Genomic DNA, 23685 nt, shown 5'->3' with positions numbered 1-23685 from the left:
TTCCTTTCTCTGTTGCTGGGTTTGCAGGTGTGAGCTACTATATCTACTTTATTAGTAGTAGTACATGTTTTTATTTTATTTATTTATTTAGAAATGGTCTCAGGTAGCCCAGACTGACCTCACCCTTTTTATGTTGCCTAGGATAACTTTCAATTGATCCTTCTGCCTCCACTTCCCAGTGATTACAAATTTGGTATCACCAAGTCCAAATTATGCTAGTGATGAAACCCAGAGCTTTGTGCATGCTAAGCAAGTGCTTTACCAACTGAGCTACATTCCTAGCCCTAATGTTGTCCAGTTGTTACTATTATTAATTAAATATACAATGATGGACATAGGACTACTCAAGCCTGTCAAGGACAGATAGATCTCTTGATTCATTCCATAAACACTTTCAAAATGGCTCCCACCATCAATCTATCTCTTTGAATCGAGCCTCGAATAGTTTCTCACTTCTCTTGGAGGCTCTCTAAAGACACTACTATAAAATGAGCTGTCATGATGCCATCATAACAGAAAGGTGGGAAATGTAAACATAAAAAAAGCAAATCAGGACTGGAGAGATGGCTCAGTAGTAAAGAGCACTGACTGCTCTTCCAGAGATCCTGAGTTCAAATCCCGGCAACCACATGGTGGCTCACAACGATCTGTAATGGGACCCGATGCTGTCTTCTGGACAGCTATAGTGTACTCATATAAATAAAACAAATCTTTTTTAAAAGGCGAATCAAGGATACAGCTCAGTGGAAGTATGTATTTAATGTGTATAAGGACCTGGATTCAATCCCCAAAATTGCTAAAAGCAAAACAAACAAACAAAAACCTAAACAGCAACAAATAACAAACCAACAATAAATAACAATAGAATCTCCCGTTGGGCCTGAAGAAGCAAGCCTGAAGTTCCAGCACACGTAAAAGACAGCAGAGGAGTAGGAATTCCAGGCCAGTCTTGACTACAGTTTTTAAGCAGCCCAAACTGTCAAACCTGGTCTTGAAGCTCAGAGTTTAATAATTTGTATTTGGTTTTGAACCCCAGGACAAGGGACTTTGGTATTTTACATACCAAAGCAGACCTGGCCTCTAGGTTCTCCCAGCATCCCTCAGTTCCTTCCTGGCATATCCCACCCTCAATCTTGAACTTTCCAGCCCAGAGGCTGGGCTGCTCTTCCTCAGCTACTCTTGCCTATAGAATCCAGACATTTTGGTCTCTCTCTCTCTCGTCCTTCTCTCTCTGCTCTCATCCCCTTCCCCTTCTCCAGCCCCATGGTATCTTTCCTTGGGGCCAATGAACTCACCTGAGTACAGCTTTCCAATAAATCTGCCTTTAATATAATTTAAGATGTCCTGAATTGGCTCATTTCACAAGCTGTGGGGGCAACAACCTATCACTTATCAAGAGCTGAGAAGCCAGGTCACTGTCTGCCCCAAGCCAGGATTTTTGCTTATGCCTGCCTCTACACAATTTCTTTGTTTTTAATAAAGGGTCTCTCTGAGCTGGGTGTGGTGGGTGTCCTGAGTGGGAGGCAGAGGCCGGTGAGTTGAGACTAGCCTGGTTTACAAAGTGAGTTCCAGAATAGCCAGGGCCGCCACACACAGAGAGAACAACCCTGTCTTGAAAAACCAGAAAGAAAGAAAGAAAGAAAGAAAGAAAGAAAGAAAGAAAGAAAGAAAGAAAGAAAGCAAGAAAGAAAGAAAGAAAAAGAAAGAAAGGAAGGAAGGAAGAAAGGAAGGAAGGAAGGAAGGAAAGAAGAAAGGAAAGAGCAAGAGAGAGAAAAAGGGGGAGGAAGGAAAAAGAAGACAGTAAGGAAGGAATGAGGGAAGGAAATAAAGAGAACGAGAGGAAGGAAGGGAGATGTCCCCTAGCCTATCCAGGAACTCGCTATGTGGTGGAGGATGACCTTAAGTTTCTTATTCTCTTTTCCTCATCTCCCAAACTCTGGGTTTACAGGGTGGACCACACACTTAGTGTATGCAGTGGTGGGGACTGGATCCAGGGAGGGCTTCATGCTCACTAGGCAAGTCCTGTGCCAACTGAGCTACATCTACAGCCCACCCCCACCTCCCAGGGTCCTTATGGAAACCGGGCTGACCACACCGGACTCCTCTAAGCTAACCTTTGGTTATATACTGAGTCAAACTCTCCATCCAAGCTAAACCAGAGTCGCAGTTACTCATGAGTGTCTGTATGGCTCTCATTATGGAGAAAGTGGCCAACTCTATACAACAGTGGATGGCAAACTCATTCTGTAAATGATGGGAAAATAAATATTTTAGGCTTTGTAGGCTTCTGTCTTAACTCAATCCCTGAGCTCTTCCACTGTATTAGGAGAGCGGCCGTAGGCTACATTTTTTAACATGTGAGCTTGCTTGGGCTCACTGACAGTATAGGGTACTGAAGTGAATTTTGAGAGACTTTTTTATATGTCATAAACTATTATTGTTATTCTTTTTTAAAGATTTATTTATTTATTATATATAAGTACACTGTCGCTGTCCTCAAACCCACCAGAAGAGGGCATCAGGTCCCATTACAGATGGTTGTGAGCCACCAGGTGGTTGCTGGGAATTGAACTCAGGACCTCTGGAAGAGCAGTCAGTGCTCTTAACCGCTGAGCCATCTCTCCAGCCCTATTCTTCTTTCCATATGTCCCCAACCATTTAAGAACAGAAAAGTCCAAGAGGTAGGAGCATTACCACAAGTTCAAGGCCAGCCTCTTCTGTATGGAGTTCCACATTGGCTAGGGAGACACAGTGAGACCTAGCCTCAAAACAACAAAACAAAAGCTTAGATATCATCTTTAGCTGCCAGGCTGTAGGAAACAGGAGCTCCCAGTCTGTGGATTTTAGAATTAGAGATATAAAAAGCCATTATTTCAGCAAGGGCCCCAACGGATTGCAGAAGGGAGAGGCCCTTAATCTCCTGCTATGCATTCCTTAGATAGGAGGAGACCAGGGGGAAAAGACCTTCCTGGTGATGGGCTAGACAACCTTCATGAGCCTATTTCTTAGCTCTTAAATTAGGAACAATAGCAAACTGAATGAAAATGAGGACAGGATCACTCCAAAGTGTGGTTGAGGAGAAGGCCAGGCTCCTTGTGGATGTGAGGAAGAGTGTAACCAGAGGTATCTGGAAGAGTCCAGAGCAGGGAGAGAGAGATGGAGAGAGAGAGAGAGAGAGAGAGAGAGAGAGAGAGAGAGAGAGAGAGAGAGAGAGAGAGACTGGAGAGGTTTAGGTGTATGCCAGCCAGGGTGATTCTGTACCATGTACTTATGAGTAGGGACTGAGGGAGCCCAAGAGGTTGGCATAGACCTTGACAGATATACATTAGGCACCAAAGGCTTGATGAAACAGCCATAAGTCCCTTTTGCCAGAGATAAGGAGAATGGCTTTTCTTAACAAGTAGGAACTATCATTCCCCACACCCCGCTCCCACAGGACTGGGTTTCTCTGTGTAACTTTGGCTGTTCTGGAACTTGCTCTGTAGACTAGGCTAGTATAATAGTCTGGAACTCAGAGACTGGCCTGGTGCATGTCCCTGAGGAAATCCTGGCTTTGGTCTAAATGCCAGACTTTGGGAAAAGGAATTTCTTGGGGATGTGGCAGAAATTAAAAAAAAAAAAGATTTATCTATTTATTATATATAAGTACACTGCAGCTGTCTTCAGACACACCAGAAGAGGACATCAGATCTCATTACAGATGGTTGTGAGCCATCATATGGTTTCTGGGACTTAAACTCAGAACCTTTGGAAGCACAGTCAGTGCTCTTAACCGCTGAGCCATCTCTCCAGTCCAAGAAATTTTAAAAAGAAAGAAAAATGTGTGTGTGTGTGTGTGTGTGTGTGTGTATGTGTGTGAGTGAGAAAGAAAGAGAGATAGAACAAAAAGGAGGAAGAAAGAAAAAAGGAAAAGAAAATAAAAAGTGGAAACAAATAGTGCCTCTTTAGGAAGTTGTTAATAAAAATGGATAAGATAAACAGCTAAAAAACGTTTTATAGGGTTGGGCGTGGTGGTGCAAGCATTCCTTAAATTCCATCCCTAGGGAGGTAGAGAAAGGTGGATCTCCATGAGTTCGAGTTTAGCCTGGTCTACAGAGTTCGTTTCAGAACAGCCGGAATACAGAAAGGCTTGTTTCAAAAAAAAAAAAACAACAACAACAACAACAAACCAAGTTTTATAAAATGCAAATGTGTATTTGTAGGCAAAATACAGGCTGCAAAACTGGCACGGACTTTACTCCACCGATAAGCGTTCTACAGTTAGGTGAGCCACTGTCCCTTTAAATTCTTCCCAATCAGCTAAAGGTGGACAAATCGGCACATGCGCACTCTTCTTGGCCCGGACTGTCGCCCTACGGTTACAGCCTTCCCGCAGCTTGTAACAAGGAGGTTAAAGGTCCTCCCACTCAGAATTTATGCGCAAGCGTAAACTACGATTGGGAGCTTTTCATCTCGCAAACAGCCCAGTCCCTTTTTCGCTCCTCAAGGCTCCGCCTCCCGCGGCCAATCAGTGGGCCTCGCCCTTCGCAATGACCAATGGCAGTGAGCGTGGGGGCGTGGTTGGGCGTCCGGGGGGCGCGGCCTGGCGCTGAGAGAAGCGGCGGGGCGAACCGGGGGCTCTAGTGAACAGCGCAGCCGGACGGAGATCGCCGGCTGTCGGCCAGCGGAAGCGGCCCGGGCCCGGCGGTCCCCGAGATGTCACGATGGCTGTGGCCATGGTCGAACTGTGTGAAAGAGCGTGTCTGCCGCTACTTGCTACAGCACTACTTGGGTCACTTCTTTCAGGAGAACCTCAGCCTGGACCAGCTCAGCTTGGATTTGTACAAGGGCAGCGTTGCCCTGCGGGATATTCACTTGGAAACCTGGGTGAGGAGGCACAGCAGAGGCCGGATGGTACTGAGAGAGGGAGCACGGGCCACCGAAGGGTCCTCGCGGAAGGTTTGGGCTGGAGGACAGACACTGTTTGGAGAGGGCAGTGGGTCTCGACAAGCCTTCGCCAGGCCCCTTGGCTGGTTCTTCACCTCTTAACCAGAAGCTAGGAGAGGAGTCCCTGTCTTCACTTCTCTAAGAGAGACAGACTTGGAAGTGAGATGTTACTTGCCAAAAGAATGCCACCATCATTACACGGAATTTGGGGGAGCTGGTTGGGTAAGGGGATTCCCGGTAGTTTTGAAGGGGAGCAGAGAGACGTTGTGGGGAGCTCGGCAGTGACAGAGTTGGAAATGAGGTAGTTAGTCAGGGGAGGCTTTGAGGGTGTTAAGATCCCTGCCAGGGGCACCTGTAGAAAGATGTGTCCTGACCTCCTCACCCCGATGATCCTAGGCATAAGGGGAGGAGATCGCCCCCGGATGTGGATGTCAATAACAGCGTCACTGCCTACTGTGTTGATCCACACCTCGTGTGACTGTTGCTTCTCTTTACTTCCTGCTTTTGGGAGAGTGGGAGGGGCCTACCTTGGATTTAGGGACGGGCTTGATCTCTGGCAAAGCGACCTGGAGGGGCAGCCCTCCAGGAAAGGTATAGAGGTTTAGCTTCGGGCTAGTTGAGGGTGGGGGATGGGAAGAGACGCTGGAGATGATGCTTACATGATCTGAGGCCTAGGGTATAGAGTCAGGCAGGAGAATGGGGTGGCAAGTGAGGGGCATTGACTCACAGCTGATGACTGGGGAGTAGCCAAGGAACCACCAATTAGAGGCACCAGCTTAGGGCTGGTGTGGGGTCATCCTTCTAGCTCCAGAGCAGCAGAGTAGGCATTTAGCAGGGCTTTATTCTAGCTGTGGGCCTGCAGCTTCACTCAGCCAGAGGGGAGCCATGCCTTTGGGAACAAATATGGGTTGAAAAGATGATGGCATTTCCTAGTGGCCTGGTATAGGAGCTGTCTGACCTCCACCTCTTAGGCTGCTTAGAAAAATATCCAACATCTGGGCTCCCCCTTTTTGTTTTCAACCAGAATGCCTTCCCAGTCCACTCTTTTGCTCCGTTTTGGGGAGAGTCCTGGGCACTGGCTGTTTTCTAGCCTCTCCCCTGACCCACATGCATCTCACTTAAGCCCGCCCCTCTCAGCTCTTCACCCTGCAGCCCTACCTTGAGAGCTCTGAAAGCAGGGACCAAGCTGAGGTGGCAATCAAGCCCTGGGTCCTAGCCTCAGTTTTCATGGTATCTGAAGTGACTAAGACAAGTGCCTAGGCCTCAGTTTCTCCATCCATGGATGAGGAATTTTGACTCAACTTCTACTTGCTCTGGCTGTGTTTGTTTATTCATGGGCCCAGCAGATGTTTACGGAGTACTACCCAGAGCACCTGGGTTCACAGGGAGAAGACAGTGATTAATGGCCTTAGGCACTCCCAGAAAGACAGGGACACAACCCTAGCACATGTCCATCCTGTCTTGAATGTATAACTCTACTGTGGGTCTAGGACTCAGGGTCCATTTGGCCTTGGGTCAATCCTGGACATGACACCCTTGAACTCTCTGCTTACCTGATGAGCATGCATTGCTTGTTGCCCCCTTGACTAGGTCTCTCTTGTTCTCATGCCCGGAATGGGCCACCGTCCTATTCCTGGCTGTTGGCTCTTCATTCACCTGTCTCATTGCCAGGTGCTGCTAGGTTAGATGAAGGCTCTACTAACCCCTTCCTGGTACTTGCTGACTCTGAATCAGATCCTGGCATTCTGAGACCCTGGCTACAACCTAGCCAGGCTGGGAGGTGAAGGCATTTATTATCTATCCCTGTAGCCTCTGGTTGCCACATAGAAGGTATTCAGAATCCCACATATCACGTAGCCCAGGTTAGCCTCTAGCTCAAAATATACAGCTTTGACCTTATGATCTTCTGGCCTCTGCTTCCCTAGTGCTGGGATTGCAGGTGAGTCTCGCCACATCCAGTTGTACTCTGTTGGGCAAGCACTCAACTGACTGTATACCAGGCTGGCCTAGATCTTGAGACAATCCACCTACCTACGCTTCCTGAGTACTGGGACTAAAGGCATGTGGGCCACCACACCCGGCAGTAAATTGGAACCAAACATAAGAAGGAAACTTTAGCTGGCCCAAAGGGTTTGCTGGTGAGATGAAAACAGGCCGGAGCCTAAGGGAAAGCCTTGTAAATAGCATAAAGGATGACCAGGCCAACTGTGCTCTCCAAGAGAGTGGCCGTGCAAGACTGTGGAAAGCAGCCATATTTGGAGTCTTGGTGAGCTGATTTACCTTGCCTCTTATCCAGTCTGTGAACGAGGTTTTGAGGTCAATGGAGTCACCGCTGGAACTCGTGGAAGGCTTCGTGAGCTCCATCGAGGTGGCTGTCCCCTGGGCTGCACTTCTCACTGACCACTGCACCGTGTGTGTGTCAGGCCTTCAGCTTATCCTGCAGCCCCGCCAGGGTTCAGGTGAGAGCAGGGTAAGTTGCTCAGAGTGGGCCCAGGAGATGTCTGAGTCTTTTTATCCTGAGTCCTTACTCCTTCCCACAGGACCGGGGGCTGCGGACTCTCAGAGTTGGGCCTCATGCATGACCACAAGCCTGCAGCTTGCTCAGGAGTGCCTTCGGGAAGGGTTGCCAGAGCCCTCAGAACCACCACAGCCCCTGGAGGGGCTGGAAATGTTTGCACAGACCATTGAGACTGGTGAGCAGGCCCCTGCTGCTCATCTGTTCTTGGGTCCTCCAAGTCTGTAGGACAGGGATCTTTCTAGTGTGGTGGCCACCTTTCTACCCAGTCTAGCAGGAACTTGCCTTGTTTGTCCCACCTAACTCTAGACACCCTTCCTCCTGCAGTGCTCCGGAGGATCAAAGTGACTTTCCTGAACACTGTTGTGAGGGTGGAGCATTCCCTTGGTGATGAGGATCGGAGTGTGGCTGTGGAGGTCCGAGTGCAGAGGTGAGGAGTACAGGGGAATGGCAGAAGACAAATGCTTCTACCGTATCTCCTAGCCAGGCTCCTAGGAAGAGACAGGGTCCAGTGGCTTGGGCATTGGGAAGATTTGGGAAGATCGTAAGAACTTTGAGATTCAGAGAGCCAAAGACTAGTTGAGTCTCCAAGATGGAAGCCAGGTGACTCAGTCCCATGTTGCTGGGACAGTTTGAAGAGGGGGCTTCTAGCCTGGGGTTGTCACCCTCCAGACTGGAGTACTGTGACGAAGCAGTGCGGGACCCAAGCCAGGCACCACCTGTGGACGTGCACCAGCCACCTGCCTTCTTGCACAAGCTGCTGCAGCTGACTGGGGTCTGCCTATACTTTGAAGAGCTGCCCTCCCAGGTGGACCCGCCAAAGCCACCTTTGCAGATCGGCAGCTGCACAGGGTACATGGAGCTCATGGTGAAGCTGAAGCAGAATGAGGCCTTCCCAGGCCCCAAGGTGAGTCTCATGGGGCTGAAGAGATAGTTCATTGGTTAAGAGCACTGACTGCTTTTCCAGAGGTCCTGAGTTTAATTTCCAGCAACCACATGGTGGCTCACAGCCATCTGTAATGGAATCCAGTGCCTTCTTCTGGTGTGTCTGAGGACAACTACAGTGTACTAAATAAATACATATAAGAAATAAAACAATAGTAAAATAAGCAAATCTTGAAAAAGAAAAGTTTGACCCCTGATAGATCTATTCCCAGAAGTGTTGACTGACACCAGGCCCCAGTGGGGAAGAGCCAGGTATGGCAGATCATGCCTATAATCCCAGCAATTGGGAGCCTAACAGATGGTTGACTTCAGTTCATCTCCAGCCTAGGCTACAGAGTAACTCTGGTTCTTACAGTGAAGATTACTATCTTCTTGGCACTGGAAAAACAGACTCTGTAAGGTCAAGTTGGCCAAGACCATTCAACTGCTTGGTAGCAAGTTTAGCATTCCAAGTAGTGTCCCCAGGGTACAGGCAGGTGGGTTGCCTTTCTTGGGCTGGGTGGCATATAAAGGCTCCATGGCTGTCCACTTGGTCCTCAGTTGGAGGTGTCAGGACAACTGGGATCCCTGCACCTGCTCTTGACCCCGCGTCAGCTCCAGCAGCTCCAAAAACTGCTCGGTGCCATCAACCTTGCAGGTGAGGCTGCTGGGCACTGGGTAGCAGACAGGGGCAGGCAGATAAGCAGGCAGGCGGTACTGAAACATCTTCCCTACAGATCCAGGAGGCCTGGCTGACAAGCTGAACAAGAGCCGCCCACTTGGTGCTGAAGACTTGTGGCTCATTGAGCAAGATCTGAACCAGCAGCTGCAGGCGGGTGCTGTGGCTGAGTCCCTCAGCCTGCACCCCATCACCACCCCCCTCAATTTGGACAGTACAGGTGGGTGCCAGGCCCTTTCAAATTGAGGGATAGTTTGTGTCAGTGCAAAAGCTAAGGGGCCAAACCTGTCTGTTTCTGACTATTCCTCACCTCATCACCAGACCTCTTCTTCTCCATGGCTGGCCTCACAAGCAGTGTGACATCAGGTGTCTCTGAGCTCTCTGTGTACAGTGTAGACCTGAGCTCCTCTGTTCACAGCAACACGGCCTTCCACCGGCCCTCAACCCCAACCCACTCAGGTGGTAAGTCACTGACTCTCATAGATACGCTTATTTTAGGAACAAAATGTGGAAGGAACCTCAAGACAGTGGGTGGATGTAAGCAGGAGGCCCCAGCCATGCCTGCAGACCCACCATCAGTGGGAGTGTGGTCCTAACTCAGTGGAAGCTGGTGAGGCAGTAATAATATAGTCTGGCATAGCGAGTGCTTTTAGACCCAGTTCCCCTTTCTACAGAACAAGCATAGTGAGACCAGGCTGTGTGTTTTAGTTAGTAGGTTAAGTATGTAGGTCAAAGACTAGTATGAATGCTTCATATCAATTGATCCTTCTAGCACTTTCAGAGGATTAAACAGCCTGTCCCAAGGTCTGGCACACAAGAAAAATTTGGTGTCACCCTGATGAACCTCCCCATCCAGACCCATGTGATACAATAGACTTGGCATCCAAGATCCAACTTAGCCAGACTTTATTATTTCTTCTCCTTAAGACAAAACAAAACAAACCTTTATACTTTTTTTGAGATAGGGTTTTTCTATGTAGTCCTGGCTGTCCTGGAACTCAGAGATATGCCTGTCTCTGCCTCCCAAGTGCTGGGATTAAAGGCGTGTTCCACTATGACCAGCCTAGCCAAGGTTTCTTCATCCCCCTGCTCAGTGGCCAACTGTAACTCCACTAAGATACCAAGAGGCCCCTATCGAAACGTCTGTTCCCTCAGGCAAGACGGCTCCAACTCCCCTTCTGGACACTATGCGGCCTGACTCACTGGTGAAGGTGACCTTAGGAGGTTTGAGCCTGACCTTGCTCCAGACAGCTTCCCCATCTTCAGGACCACCTGACCTCAACACCCACTTTTTTGCTGAGTTCGATGCTGCCAAAGATGGGCCATTTGGTTCCCGAGACTTCTCCCACCTCCGGCCGCGCTTCCAGAGGGCCTGTCCTTGTAGCCATGTCCGGTACACACCACGCCCGAGTCAGGTACTTACAGGGGTACCCAAAGCCCACAACCCACCCCCTGAAGCCTGTATTCTTGCCCACAGATTAACGGGCACAGCCGTACAGGTGTCTTGGGAGCTGCGTGCCGGTGGCCACAGCCGGAGGACAAGCAGCACAGATGTGCACTTCGGACAGCTGGAGGTGCTGGAGTGCCTGTGGCCCAGGGCCACCTCAGAGCCAGAGTACACAGAGGTGAGGACAGAGGAAGGGCATGGGGTTCGGGTGGGTGTCAGGGCCAGTTTGACGTTGTTTGCCTTGTGTTTCCCTTGCAGATCCTGAGCTTCCCCAGTCACTTTGGTTCTGAAGCCTCAGCTCGACCCTGCGCCCATCTGCGCCACACACAAACCCTTCGCCGGGTACTCAAGGTAAGCCAGAGTGCTGGCTGCCCTAGCCACACTGCACCTTTCTTCAGGGGCTCTTGCATGTCTGTCCCCATTCTGACCTTGATGTTATTGTGGCCTGCTTTCTCTTTCCCTGTCTCTGCTGAACCACTAAGGTTGACAAGCCAAGTGTTTATAGCTTTTGTTGTATAAGCCAGCATAATCTGGGTGTAGTGGCTGTCCCTGCTGTGGCTCCTACCATTGGGAAGCCTAGAAACTTTGGTTTATGGAAGCTGCTTCCTATCCTGTTATTCAGACCGGCAACCCTTGCTGACCTATTCACATTACCCCTAACTAGAGCCGGTCCCGGCGCTCCACTGCCTGCCATTGTCACTCAGAACTGTCACTGGACCTGGCCAACTTCCAAGCTGATGTGGAGCTGGGGTCCCTGGACCGCCTTGCTGCCTTGCTCCATCAAATCACTACACCCTCTGAGCCACCTGCTGGCCTACTAGTGAGATGCCCTGCTGGTTCTATGCTGGGGTGGGAAGGAAGCACTTAAGCTCTGTCAGTCCCCTGTGGCAGCTCTGACCTCCAGCCCTTCCACAGACAGAGCCCCCACAGGCCACTGAGCAGCAGACAGTGTTTCGTCTCTCAGCACCCCGGGCCACCCTGAGGCTACACTTCCCCATCCCAGACCTGCGGCCTCAGCGGGACCCTTGGGCTGGCCAGGCTGTGCGAGCTGAGCAGCTACGACTGGAGCTGAGTGAGCCTCAGTTCCACTCCGAGCTCAACAGTGGGCCTGGCCCCCCAGCTCCTACCCGCTTTGAACTTACTTGTTCAGACCTGCAAGGTAAGAGTGTCCAGGAAAGAGCTGGGGTGGGTCCAGGGACAATGACGTGATCCTAGGTGAGCAATGTTAAGGAAAAGGAGAGACAGCAGCAAGGCCTTGTCCTTCCTGTCCCCTCCAGGATTCTACGAAGATGGAGAGAAGCCACCTGTCCCCTGCCTGCGGGTCTCCAAAGCTCTGGATCCCAGGAGCACTGAGGCCAAATACTTCCTACCTCAGTAAGTGAAGTCCTGGAAGAGGTGGCTGGGGAGGGGAAGTCAATTGGTGTTTTTGGCAGGGCACCAATAGGCCTGTGTCCTGGCAGGGTAGTTGTGACCCTGAACCCCCAGTCCAGTGGCACACAGTGGGAGACAGCCTCTGAGAAAGGCCGAGATCTAGAGCTGTCCACCGAAAGTCCATGTGAGCTACAGCAGCCTGAGCCCTCGCCTTTCTCCTCCAAGAGGACCATGTATGAAACTGAGGAGGTAAGGCTCCCCGACTTTCCCACTGTGGGTGCCATTTATTGGTCTGAGCTGTGGCAAGGGTCCTGTTGCTGAAAGGAGTATCTTCTATTCTGAGTAACAAGGGACTCTGAAGCATTGATCCCTGCCCAGGGGTGGGGAGGGAAGTTCACAAGAATAGGCCCTGCAGGACCAAGATCAGGATCCTCCTCTGAAGTTGATGGGTGCAAGGGCTAAGTGTGAGGTAGTGAATGGCCCAGGGCAGGACACCTGGCTTCCTAGACATGCCCCACTGCCTGATGGCTGTGTGTTTCCTCCTGAAATTTCTGTCTTGAAGGCTATTGTGAAGATTATAGGGATTCACATTCATGAAGTCTTTAGGGTAGGGAGGAAATTTGTGGGTACTCTGTCCCAGATAAATATAACTCACCCTGAAAGAGAAAGGCTTGGATGGATGGATGGATGGATGCCAAAATCTTCAATTCTGAAGCTAGAAACAGGCTGGAACAAGTCTCTTGGCTGACTTTTCTCACCTGTTTAGATGGTGATCCCTGGAGACCCTGAGGAGATGCGGACATTCCAGAGCCAGACACTGGCTCTGTCCCGCTTTACTCTGGATGTGATAATGCCCAGTGCTCACATCTTCCTGCCCAGCAAGGAGGTCTATGAGAGCATCTACAACAGGTAGCCAGATGGGCTGGGCGGGACGGGGCGGGGCGGGGCGGGACGGGACGGGGCTGGGCTGGGCGGGGCTGGGCTGGATCTTGTCCTCTGACCTCTGCTGCTGCTGCTGCTCTCCTGTCAGGATCAACAATGATCTGCTCATGTGGGAGCCTGCAGACCTGCTTCCCACATCCACCACTGCTGCTCGGCCGCCTGGCTCTTCTGGGTTTAAGATGTGCAAGTCAGCCTTCAAACTAGGTATAAGGAGAACCATTGGCTGGGTAGGAAGGGGTAGTGCAGGTCTGGGCGGGGCAGGGCCTTCCCTCCACATCTCCTTCCTATCAGCCATCTATTTACTCAGACTCAGATTCCGATGAAGAAGACACCCAGTTCTTCTCGATGGCATCAGGTGCCCCCCAGACTCCTGCCCCGGAATCTTCCCATCGTCAGTCACAGAGTACCTTCTCTACACTGGTGACAGTGGTGAAAGGTCGGATCACTGCACTCTGTGAGGCTAAGGTGAGGCAGGCCAGAGCAGGTGAGCTTCCAATTCCAGAGAGTTCCTCTTGTAGAGCCACACAAGCCTGCCAGCTTCAAGTTAGGAACCAGAAGAGCAGAAAGCTTAAAGGGCCAGCAGCACCCATTGCCACAGTCTGCTTCCCATTCAGACTGCCCATCCACGCTCATGGCTGTCAGCCACTTCCCAGCCTTTTCTCTGTAGAGCTTGAGGGGTCCCAGTACAGCTGGGTTCTTCCCCTTCAGTAAGAAGCACATGGTGCAGACCTCTGATATCTGGAAGGAACTGGGGCTGCCTCAGGCCAGCATGTTAAGAGGCCCCTGTCCCTGGGATGCTGGATGCAGCAGTGAAACTGAGCATGTGCACACCTGCAGGATGAGACAGGGAAGCGGCTGGATGTCTCTCACGGGGAGCTGGTACTAGACGTGGAGCAAGGCACCATCTTCAGCGTAGCCCAGTACCGTGGCCAACCAGGGCTTGGCTACTTCTGCCTGGAAGCTGAAAAGGCAACACTCTACCATCGAGGTGTGGGGGCCACTGCAGCGTAGATGAAGGCGGGCAGGGAGGCTTTAGAAGGGCTGTGGGCCGTGAGTGGGGTGGTCAGCAGCCTCAACGGGGCTCACAGGATTTTTTTCTCAGCGGCCATTGAGGATTACCTGCTGCCCACTCACTTGGAAGTGCCCAGCTTTGCTCCCCCAGCTCAGCTGGTTCCAACCATCTACCCATCAGAGGAAGGGGTGACTGAGCGGGGAACCTTGGGCCGAAAGGGCCAGGGTCCCCCCATGCTGTCTGCAGCTGTCCGCATCCACCTGGATCCCCACAAGAATGTCAAGGTACAGGTTCCTGTGTGCTCATGACCTCCTCCTCTGCACACTGGCGCTGGGCTTCCACCTGACTAACTGCACTTCCCTACCCAGGAATTTTTGGTGACAATACGGCTGCACAAAGCCACTCTACGCCACTACATGGCCCCTCCTGAGCAGAGCTGGCACTCCCAGGTGAGCAGTGGTTCCTGGGAAGTCACGTCCTGTGACTCCAAACTGATTTGGGCAAACAGGTCAAACATGGGCTGAGGAGGCCAGTGTGAAAAATATGGGCTGGCCAGAGCTCCTGACAAGGGGTGTGGAAGACAGCTGGTGGGCAACAGGTGGGGTGCCAGCCAGGACAGGGTCTAGACAGGAAGGTATTTGAGGAGCTCACTCTGTCTTTACTATACCCTCTCCTTCCCTTCCCTCTGGCCTATGCAGCTTTTGGACTTCTTGGATGTACTGGATGACCCTGTGCTGGGCTACCTGCCCCCAACAGTCATCACTGTTCTGCACACACACCTCTTCTCCTGTGCTGTGGACTACAGGTACTAGGCAGAGGGGTGGGGGTGGGGCTAGGGGAAGCAGGGTCAGGGGTCAACCTTACATGTAAGAAACCTGCTCCAGCCCAAGTCTCCCTGTCAGGCCCGTCTACCTCCCTGTGCGTGTCCTCATCACTGCTGAGACCTTCACCCTCTCCAGCAACATTGTCATGGATACATCTACCTTTCTGCTCAGGTATGCAGGCTGCCCCTAGGCCTGGTCCATCCCACTCCCAGCTGGGCTACAGCTGACTTCCTGCTGCCTGTCTACCCAGAGCCCCTGTTCTCATATGTCCTCAGGATGTGAGTTGTCTCCACTTCCACCCAGAATCAGCTTGTAATCTCACTCTGGGAGCTCTGCAAAGCATACAGAAGAATGGGAAGCTAGCATGTGTGCATAACTAAATGAAACCCAGCCTGGGGTTCAGCTCCACACGGCATTAGAAAGGAAGGGGAGCACTATGCCTACTGTGAACCTAATTTTAAAAGCTGGTAGTGGTAGAGTAGTTACGTGATCCTTACGAAGCTGAAGCTAGAGAATCCTGCCTGGACAATTTAGTAAGACTGTTTTAAAAAGTAGAAAGAGATAGAGCTCAAGTTAGACCATGTACCTGATGGAAGCAAGGTCCTGTGCTCCATCCCTATAGATGGATGGATGTGTAAACGTGCTGTAGGAGGAGGGGAGGGTACTGAGTAGTACAAGTTCAGTAAGAGAATGAGAGTGAGTAGTGCCTGCTGGGTCTTCCACACTGGAGCCCAGCCCCCACGTCCATCATGAGACAGTGCTGAGGTTGACAAGGTCCCATGACTGCAGCTTCCTAGGCACTGGGCCTTCTCTGCCCATCACCTCCAGGACCCCTTCTCCCCCTTTGCCCACCTACCATTGAGCTGCCACCTGCAGTGGCTCCCGGGCCCTTCTCAGCCCTGTTCCCCACCAGGTTCATCCTCGATGACTCCGCTTTGTACCTGTCTGACAAGTGTGAGGTGGAGAGCCTGGATCTGCGGCGAGGTGGGCAGGGCCTGGGTCCGGCTCCCCCACCACCGAGGGTAACACCCAGCTGCCGACAGAGACTGTGAAAACCTTTCTTCTGCTCTCTACCTCAGATTATGTCTGTGTCCTGGACATTGACCTCCTGGAGCTTGTAATCAAAACCTGGAAGGGCAGCACTGAAGGCAGACTGGTAAGTGTGAGGGTCAGGAGAATTGTGGCTGTCACAGTGTGCCCTTGCCTTGCCGGGTTGCCGCTAGTGTTACTCCAGGGAAGGGCCACATCCCAGTGAGTGTCCTTCCAACCCACTGAGGGCAACAGATGGCACCTGAGGCAGGACAGAGGTGGCCCAGGGAGACAGCCACTGTGGAGCCCACATTACTAGGCTGCAGTTGGGCAGGGATGGGTGGGTGAGCGTTACTTCATCAGTTATCCAGCATGTCTACATATTTGGGCAGTGAGGTACTGCCTCAGCTGACCAGACAAAGGAAGACAGCTGAGATGCCCCATAGGAAGGGGAGCCTGGTTTGTGGTGGCTCCTGTGCCGATGTCATGCCCACCACCCACAGAGCCAGCCACTGTTCGAGCTGCGCTGTTCCAACAATGTGGTGCATGTGCACAGCTGTGCTGACTCTTGTGCCCTGCTGGTCAACCTGCTCCAGTATGTAACCAGCTCCGGTGACCTGCACCCTCCACCCCGGCCCCCCAGCCCTACGGAGATCGCTGGCCAGAAGGTACAGGTGAGGCCTGGCCACATAGGCTACCAGAGCTTGGCCAGGCCCCTCTCTTTACATATACACAAATCCTGGGTTGGAGGAGCCCTGGAGCTACCCCTCCCTCTGGTGCTCACTCCTGCCCCTTTCCTTTCCTGACTCAGCTTTCAGAGAGCCCTGCCTCCCTGCCCTCATGCCTACCAGTGGAGACAGCCCTCATCAACCAGCGAGACCTGACTGATGCCCTTCTGGACACTGAACGGCGTAGCCTGCGGGAGCTGGCCCAGTCATCGGGTCAGTGAGGGTGCTCTAGGGATAGCAGGCCCAAGCAGGTTCCCTCAGTCACATCTCACACTGGCCTCTTTCTCCTACAGGTGGCCCACTTCCTCAGGCCTCTCCCGTCTCCGTCTATCTGTTCCCAGGTGAACGGAGTGGGGCCCAGGCCCCTTTGCCTCCTCCTGGGGGTCCTTCTCATACCTTGGGGTCCTGTTCTAAGGCAAAGGAACATGAAAAAGAAGAGGAAGGGGATGGAGACACCATGGACAGTGATGAGTTCTGCATCCTTGACGCCCCTGGCCTAGGCATTGCGGTGTGTGTTGGGATGGGAGTTCTGGATGTTCGGGTGGCTAGAGCTCTCGGGTAGGAGAAGCAGTCTTGGCTCTTGACTTGAAGGAACAGATGGAACAGTCCAGAGGAAGAGACACAATACAGAGACAGGGGCCAGTTAGCAGAAGGGAGGGCCATGTAACTATGAAGGCTGGTGGGATCAGTGTCCAAGCACCCTGAAGCTTTAGATAACAGGCCCAGCAAGAGACTCCTAGATAGACCACTCAGACACAGGCACTGGGCTAGTAGTCTGGGAGGGCCATTTTTTTTGTTAAAAGGTGTGGTGGGGAGACATCAAGGCAGGTGCTGGGGCTGACTGAACATGTTGTCATGTCTTTGCTCGGCTCTTTCCTGGCAGCCCCGAGACGGGGAGCCCATCGTGACACAGCTGCATCCAGGCCCCATCATCGTACACGATGGGCACTTCTCCCAGCCCCTGGGAAGCACGGACCTGCTACGAGCACCTGCCCACTTCCCAGTGCCCAGCAGCCGTGTGGTACTGCGGGAGGTCTCCTTCATCTGGCACCTTTATGGGGGTAGAGACTTTGGACTTCACCCCACTTACAGGTTAGAGGCATGTAGGTAGCAGCTGGTGGGATTAGAACCTGGGCCTAGCCTAGCTGTTGCCTCCAGCAGCTGGTACCTCAAGCCTCATGCATCAGCTACTTGACCCTGAATTCTTCCTCACCCCAAGGGTCTCCTACCCCAGGCTGCTGAGGCTATAGATAGCAGATGTTTTCTGAGAATCAGCTTGTCCTCTTGTATCTTTTTCACAGAGCAAGAGTAGGCCTCACAGGCCCTAGGGTCTCACCTTCTCGCTCCTCTGGTCCCAACCGGCCCCAGAACTCCTGGCGTACCCAGGGTGGCATGGGGCGGCAACACCAGGTCCTCATGGAGATCCAGCTCAGCAAAGTGAGTGGCTAACGGGGTGAACACAGAACACAGAAGTGAGGCTCTAGGGAGAGAGACCATGCTAGCTAGCATCAGGCAGTAAGGTGTGATAAAGACAAACCCCGGGGGGATTGGATAGTGGGAGCCACAGGTTCAATACTGTGTCATACGTAAGTAAGAGAGTAGTCCAAAGGGTTTGAGTTGCTTAGAGCAACCTACGTTGTGCTGAGGAAACATGAAGACAGATGACAGAGCACACAAGGCTGTTGGGAGTAGGGAGGGCTCCAGAGACTGCATCCTAGCAGGTAGGAGCCAGAAGCATTCAGAAAGAAGCTTGATCAGACAGGTGGGGGCCTGCAGGGTGGGAGCCAGTGAGTCTCAGTGAGCAAGTCAAGGCCCCTGTAGGACAGCACAGAGCATGCCACACTGTGGCTATGGGGCACGGTTTAGAAAGGCTGGGGCCATCCTGGGCAGAGAGAAGGCACTTAGAGACCAGTGAGGTATGGACAGAGCCTCAGCAGTATCTGACAAGGTGGCATCTGCTCTTTCCGTGGAGCAGAGGCTGTGGGAGGCTTTGGGCCGGCCAAGTTCAGTACAGCTAGATAGGTAGCAATAGGTTCAGCTGTGTCAGCACCCAAGCATTTCCCACCCATGGGGTGGGACAGGACAGGAAGATTCTCTGGGAGGAAAGGGACCTCAGCCAGACCTCCCCATACCTTGTGGACTTGGTTCCCAGCTTAAGCCTCATCCACCCGCAGGTGAGCTTCCAACATGAAGTGTACCCAGAAGAGTCAACCATAGCTGGGGGCCTAGACCAGGAGCTGGATGAGCGGCCACTGTCCCGCCAGGTGCTCATCGTTCAGGAGCTAGAGATCCGAGACCGGCTGGCCACCTCCAAGATCAACAAGTTCCTTCATTTGCACACAAGCGAGCGGCTGCCACGGCGCACACACTCCAACATGGTGAGAGTGCACCTGGGTGTGGGTAGCCTCTTTCCCATAGCCCCCCTGAAGGTGTGTGTCTGGAGGTCAGCGTTGATGGTAGTCAGGAATGGGTTCCCCAAGGCTCAGCAGACACCTGGTTTATCCTCTGCCCTTAGCTTACCATCAAGGCACTGCATGTGGCTCCCAGCAGCAGCATAGGAGGGCCGGAGTGCTGTCTTCGAGTCTCCATGATGCCTCTGAGGCTCAATGTGGACCAGGTGAGGAGATGGTCAAAGGCAGAGCCCCAGTGTGAGCCCTTCCCCATTGCCAGGCCCTGGGTCTGACCCACAACTCTCTCTACAGGATGCCCTCTTCTTCCTCAAGGACTTTTTCACCAGCCTAGCAGCCAGCATCAATCCCATGGTACCAGGGGACACTTTTGAGGGTGAGCAACCTGGCCAGGGAGGGGAGTCTAGATCCTGGCTGCCCCACATCTTCTGTTCCATCCTTAATCTGTGACCTTTGTTCCTGCAGCTCACCAAGAGACCCAGAGCCGGCCCAGCAGCCCACAGGAAGGGCAGTCTGAGGGCACAGAGACAACTAGCAGCCCACAGGAAGCACCAGGCAGTGGCCACAGCTCCTCTGACCAACAGCCCATATACTTCAGGTAGGGTAGAGGGGCTCTGGTTCAGACTGTCTGCAGACCTGGGCAGAGAGCAAAGGTTCTCCTTTCCCTTCTTTCCTCTTCAGGGAGTTCCGCTTCACATCTGAGGTTCCCATCTGCCTGGATTACCATGGCAAGCATGTCACTGTGGACCAGGTGGTGAGTGGCTCTCTCAGGCTGTGTGAGCATTCTCTAGGTCCAATGTCTAGGACCAGGACTCTGTGTACCCCAAAACATGGCCACACACCCTCTTCTCCCTCCCAACAGGGCACTTTCATGGGACTCCTAATTGGCCTGGCCCAGCTCAACTGCTCTGAGCTGAAGCTCAAGAGACTCTGCTGCCGGCATGGGTGAGCTCCTAGCCCTTTTGGGGAGAGTCTACAGCCTTCCCTCTGTGGTTTCTCATGGGTTGTATGACCTTGGCCAAATCCTCACTATTCTCAGGGCTTGGTTCTCCTCTATAGTAGGCTTTTGTTGCTCCACAGCACTGGGTAAGACCCTGGGACTTACACTTCTTGTCTTAGAAATACCTAGTCATACTGCCCTGAGCCCTCAGTGTGTGACTCTCCTCCATCTTGTCCTTTGCCTCTACCTTCCAGGCTCCTGGGTGTAGACAAGGTGCTCAGCTATGCCCTCAATGAATGGCTGCAGGACATCCGTAAGAACCAGTTGCCTGGTCTGCTGGGAGGCGTGGGCCCCATGCATTCGGTGGTACAACTCTGTGAGTGTCTGGCTTTGAGAACTCTGTTTGGTTAGAATTTTTTACAGAACAAATACAGATCAAGGGAAGTAAGGAAAGCTCCCAAAAGTGGGAGGGTTCCAAAGGAAGACTATCCTGTTTGAAATAATTCCATTTACACATGTGTATCATGTGTACACGTGGGTGCATGCATGCCATAGAGTATTGGAGTCAGAGAACTGTTTATGAGTCTTAATTCTCTCCTCGCTCTCTGCAACGCCTCAGTATTGAACCTGGGTCAGCAGACCCGGTGGCAAGCACCTCTACCTGCTGAGCTATCTTACTAGCTCTCCTATTTTATTATTTTTAAAACTAGAGTCTCACTATGTAGCTATGACTTGAAACTCACTATTCTGGGACTCACAGAGTCCACCTGCCTCTGCCTCCTAAGTGCTGGGATTACAGGCCACTGGCACCCTGTTTTATTTTTTGAGCATCTTATGTAGCCTAGGCTGGCATCACAGCCAGGTGTACGGTCAAGTACAGGGACTTTTGAAATTGCACTTGGATGCCAGGTACTGTGCCATGCGTCTGGAATCCAAGCACTGGGAAAGCAGAGGCAAGAAAATTGCTTTTTAGTTCAAGAATATAAAAGTAACCTGAATAGGGGCTAGGCTTGGCCAGGGGAAGCTACTTAGCAAGATTGTGTTTTTTAAAAAGTTAAGGGAAAAGAAATTGGATTAGCACCAGGCACTGGTAACACAAGCCTTTAGTCCCAGCACTCGGGAGTCAGGGACAGGAAGCTCTCTGTGAGTTCAAGGCCAGCTTATTCTACAGAGTGAGTTCCAGGACAGCCAGGGTGGTTACACAGAGAAACCCTGTCTCAAGAATAGAAAGGAAGAAAAAAGAAAGAAAAGAAAAGAAACTGGGGAAGGGGGAAAGTCCTTGGGCAGAGAAGAAAGGCCAGGGCAAGCTTGGCATCTCTGATAATCCTGTCCTCCAGTCCAAGGCTTCCGGGACCTGCTGTGGCTACCCATTGAGCAGTACAGGAAAGATGGGCGCCTCATTCGGGGGCTGCAGCGGGGGGCTGCCTCCTTTGGGTCATCCACAGCCTCTGCTGCTCTGGAACTAAGCAACAGGCTGGTCCAGGCCATCCAGGTGAGTGTAGGGCTGGGGCAGTAAAAGGGCACCCTCATCCCCACAGTTCCACTGAAAGCTGGAACTTGAAAAGGCTGGGTGTAGTTAAAGCCCACATGACATGGAGGCTCCGTGGTGAGGCCAAAAGTACATTCTGGGCTGTCAGGGCTGCCCACGCTCGTGCTCCAGTTTCCTGTGATGCGTGTGAGTGAGCAGATGCAGAAACCATCCCAGTGGTTCATTCAGGTTCTGTGTTTTCCTGGGCCCCAGAGGCCACCCCCTACCAAAGCCCTGGTCTTCAGGGGAGTGGTTGAGTCCCAGGGTAGGGCTGGGTGTGCCTGCAGCATGTGGGAACACAGCATCCAGAAAGCTTTGAGCTCAGCCCTCAGAGGGAAGGGCAGAGTTCCAGTGGTCTGCAGTGGGGAGCTTCATTTGGAATGAGGAGAGAACACAAGGGCCAGAAGGGTGGAGGGCAGAAGGCAGTCTTGTTTTAATAACTTAGGGTCTGTCTGTACAGGGGTGCCCTCTAGTGGGCTACTAGACAGCTCAGGCAGGCCTCAGCATGTGCAGCCTAGGTGTGAGGCCCACAGAAAGTTTTCCACAGCTATCTCACCAAAAGATTCCTCCTCTTTTTCTTCTTTTATTTGCTTATTTATTCTTTGTGTGTGTGCCATGGCTTGTATTGGAGATCAGACAGTTTTGGAGACTCAGTCCTCTCCACCATGTAGGTCTTTGGGGTTGGGATTGATTTCAGGTCACCTCACAGCAATTGCCCTGACCTTGGAGCCATATTACCAGCCCCGGAAGGAGGTTCTTTGAAGAGGTGGAGAGGTAGCCCAGAAGTTAAGGCTGATGCTGCTCTTGAAGAGACCTGGGGTTTAGTTCTTAGCACTTTACAGGGTGACTCTAACTCTGACTCCAAAGGACCCAGTGCCCCCTTCTGGCCTCCAGAGGCACTGCATTCACATGGAATCACATATAAATAAAAATAAATGAATAATTAACAAAAATTTAAGAAGGAAATTCTCAGAGGTAGGTAATGAAGGGGTAGAGGAGAGGGAGGAAGCAAGGTCAGGACAGGCAGTAGTTATGTTAAAGGAGGTCTGGTCCACAGGCTGGCCTGCAAGGTAAAGGCTACTATGTGAGCTTGACCACCTGTCATCCAACTCTGGTGTCCTTCAGGCTACAGCTGAAACAGTGTATGACATCCTTTCCCCTGCGTCTCCCATCTCCCGATCCCTACAAGACAAGCGTTCTTCACGGAAACAACGCAGAGGTCAACAACCTGCTGACCTCCGGGAAGGCATGGCTAAGGCTTATGATGCTGTTCGAGAGGTGAGAACCACCACAGCTAGACCCACTCCTGGGTGCCCCCGCCCCCACCCCTCATTCTCACTGACCTCTGACCTCCACAGGGTATCCTGGATACAGCTCAAACCATCTGTGATGTGGCATCAAGGGGCCATGAGCAGAAAGGACTGACAGGTGCCGTGGGGGGAGTGATTCGACAGCTCCCTCCAACCGTGGTAAAACCAATAATCGTAGCAACAGAGGCAACATCCAACGTGCTAGGGGGCATGCGTAACCAGATCCTGCCAGATGCACATAAGGACCATGCTCTCAAGTGGCGATTGGAGGAGACCCAGGACTGACTGCAGGCACCTAAGATCCACCCACTGTCCCAACATGCCCACTGTGTCCAGCCAGCCACAGTGGTGCCACCAGCTTCCTGTTTTCCTGATTGCTGTGACCCACAGCTAGGCCACCAGGTCCTTCAAAGAATGGCTACTGTGAAGGATACCTGCCCAGCCTGCTTGTTGCCAATTGGCCGAGAGAGGGGGGCCTCCCGGCTTTGGGGCCTCTGCCCTGTCTGTGCACTTTCGTCTGGGGAGAAAGGACATTGCTCCTCCCTGCTACCTGGGCCCATATTGCTGCCTTGTTCCAGAATGAGGATGGAGGCTTTTGGACCCATGGACCCCACTCAGCCAAGTGTCTCTCCGTGTCTCATGGGGAGGTGGGGGATAGATGCCATGTGGGTCAGTGTATTTTCTAAATCTCTGAGCGTGTGGGTCAGTGTCTGCATGAAGTGGAATAAACTTGCCCACCGCCAGCGCAGGCCTCTTCCAGGTCCTCTGTACCTGTGAGGCCCCAGTCTTGACTTGTTCCCACCTCTGCACGCAGTACCCACCTGTTGCCACTAGGAGGCACCACACTTCACCCTCAGTCTTCTGATGCAAACCAGCCTCCCAATTCCACTTTGGGCTAAATGTTCCTGCTATCCTGCTATCCTGGGTGCTGCCATCTTGGCACTACTTCCAAGTGAAGCTGTGGGGTGGGGGGGTCGCCTGGCAATTCCAGAGGAGGCATCCCCGGGAGCCTGCATCAAACCCCATTTCTTGGTTCTATAACTGTCAGACTCCAGAATCTAGGCTTATTTTTGATGAAGCAGAGCTTCTGGCCTCTCCTGAG

General features: G+C 52.2%; 1 protein-coding gene across 3 annotated transcripts; it reads left to right on the top strand.

Moving 5' to 3' along the window:
* Positions 1-4631: 4631 nt before the first annotated feature.
* ATG2A (autophagy related 2A) lies at positions 4632-23326 on the top strand. 3 transcript variants are annotated; one of them, XM_080913451.1, is made up of 40 exons: positions 4632-4866; positions 7223-7385; positions 7467-7619; positions 7769-7871; positions 8114-8348; positions 8927-9023; positions 9103-9264; positions 9366-9506; positions 10200-10437; positions 10522-10669; positions 10750-10842; positions 11156-11311; positions 11407-11650; positions 11769-11865; positions 11952-12111; positions 12629-12771; positions 12893-13008; positions 13112-13269; positions 13642-13792; positions 13907-14100; positions 14185-14265; positions 14515-14621; positions 14719-14811; positions 15554-15624; positions 15720-15796; positions 16173-16337; positions 16481-16610; positions 16691-16905; positions 17281-17489; positions 17699-17834; positions 18572-18775; positions 18913-19014; positions 19100-19181; positions 19271-19403; positions 19487-19559; positions 19668-19750; positions 20000-20121; positions 21083-21237; positions 22399-22551; positions 22632-23326. In XM_080913451.1, the coding sequence occupies exons 1-40, from the start codon at positions 4696-4698 to the stop codon at positions 22866-22868; spliced, it is 5751 nt and encodes a 1916-aa protein (XP_080769577.1). In that variant the 5' UTR covers positions 4632-4695; the 3' UTR covers positions 22869-23326. The 3 variants fall into 3 exon arrangements, with proteins under 3 accessions (XP_080769577.1, XP_080769576.1, XP_080769575.1); XM_080913450.1 differs by having other exon boundaries at positions 16173-16343; XM_080913449.1 differs by having other exon boundaries at positions 14701-14811; positions 16173-16343.
* Positions 23327-23685: the final 359 nt, after the last annotated feature.

Source organism: Micromys minutus, assembly GCF_963924665.1.
Source record: "Micromys minutus genome assembly, chromosome: 2".
NCBI classification, from domain to species: domain Eukaryota; kingdom Metazoa; phylum Chordata; class Mammalia; order Rodentia; family Muridae; genus Micromys; species Micromys minutus.
Note: the sequence above shows the minus strand (reverse complement) of the source record. Positions and strands in the feature narration are given on the sequence as shown.

What these genes read in the sequence shown, in the direction of transcription:
- ATG2A (XM_080913449.1), top strand. Translation starts at nt 4,696, where the DNA reads ATGTCACGATGGCTGTGGCCATGGTCGAACTGTGTGAAAGAGCGTGTC. An exon ending in GGAGCTGGCCCAGTCATCGG is followed by an intron (nt 16,611 to 16,690) that starts GTCAGTGAGGGT and finishes TTTCTCCTACAG; the next exon opens with GTGGCCCACTTCCTCAGGCC. An exon ending in TGGAGATCCAGCTCAGCAAA is followed by an intron (nt 17,835 to 18,571) that starts GTGAGTGGCTAA and finishes ATCCACCCGCAG; the next exon opens with GTGAGCTTCCAACATGAAGT.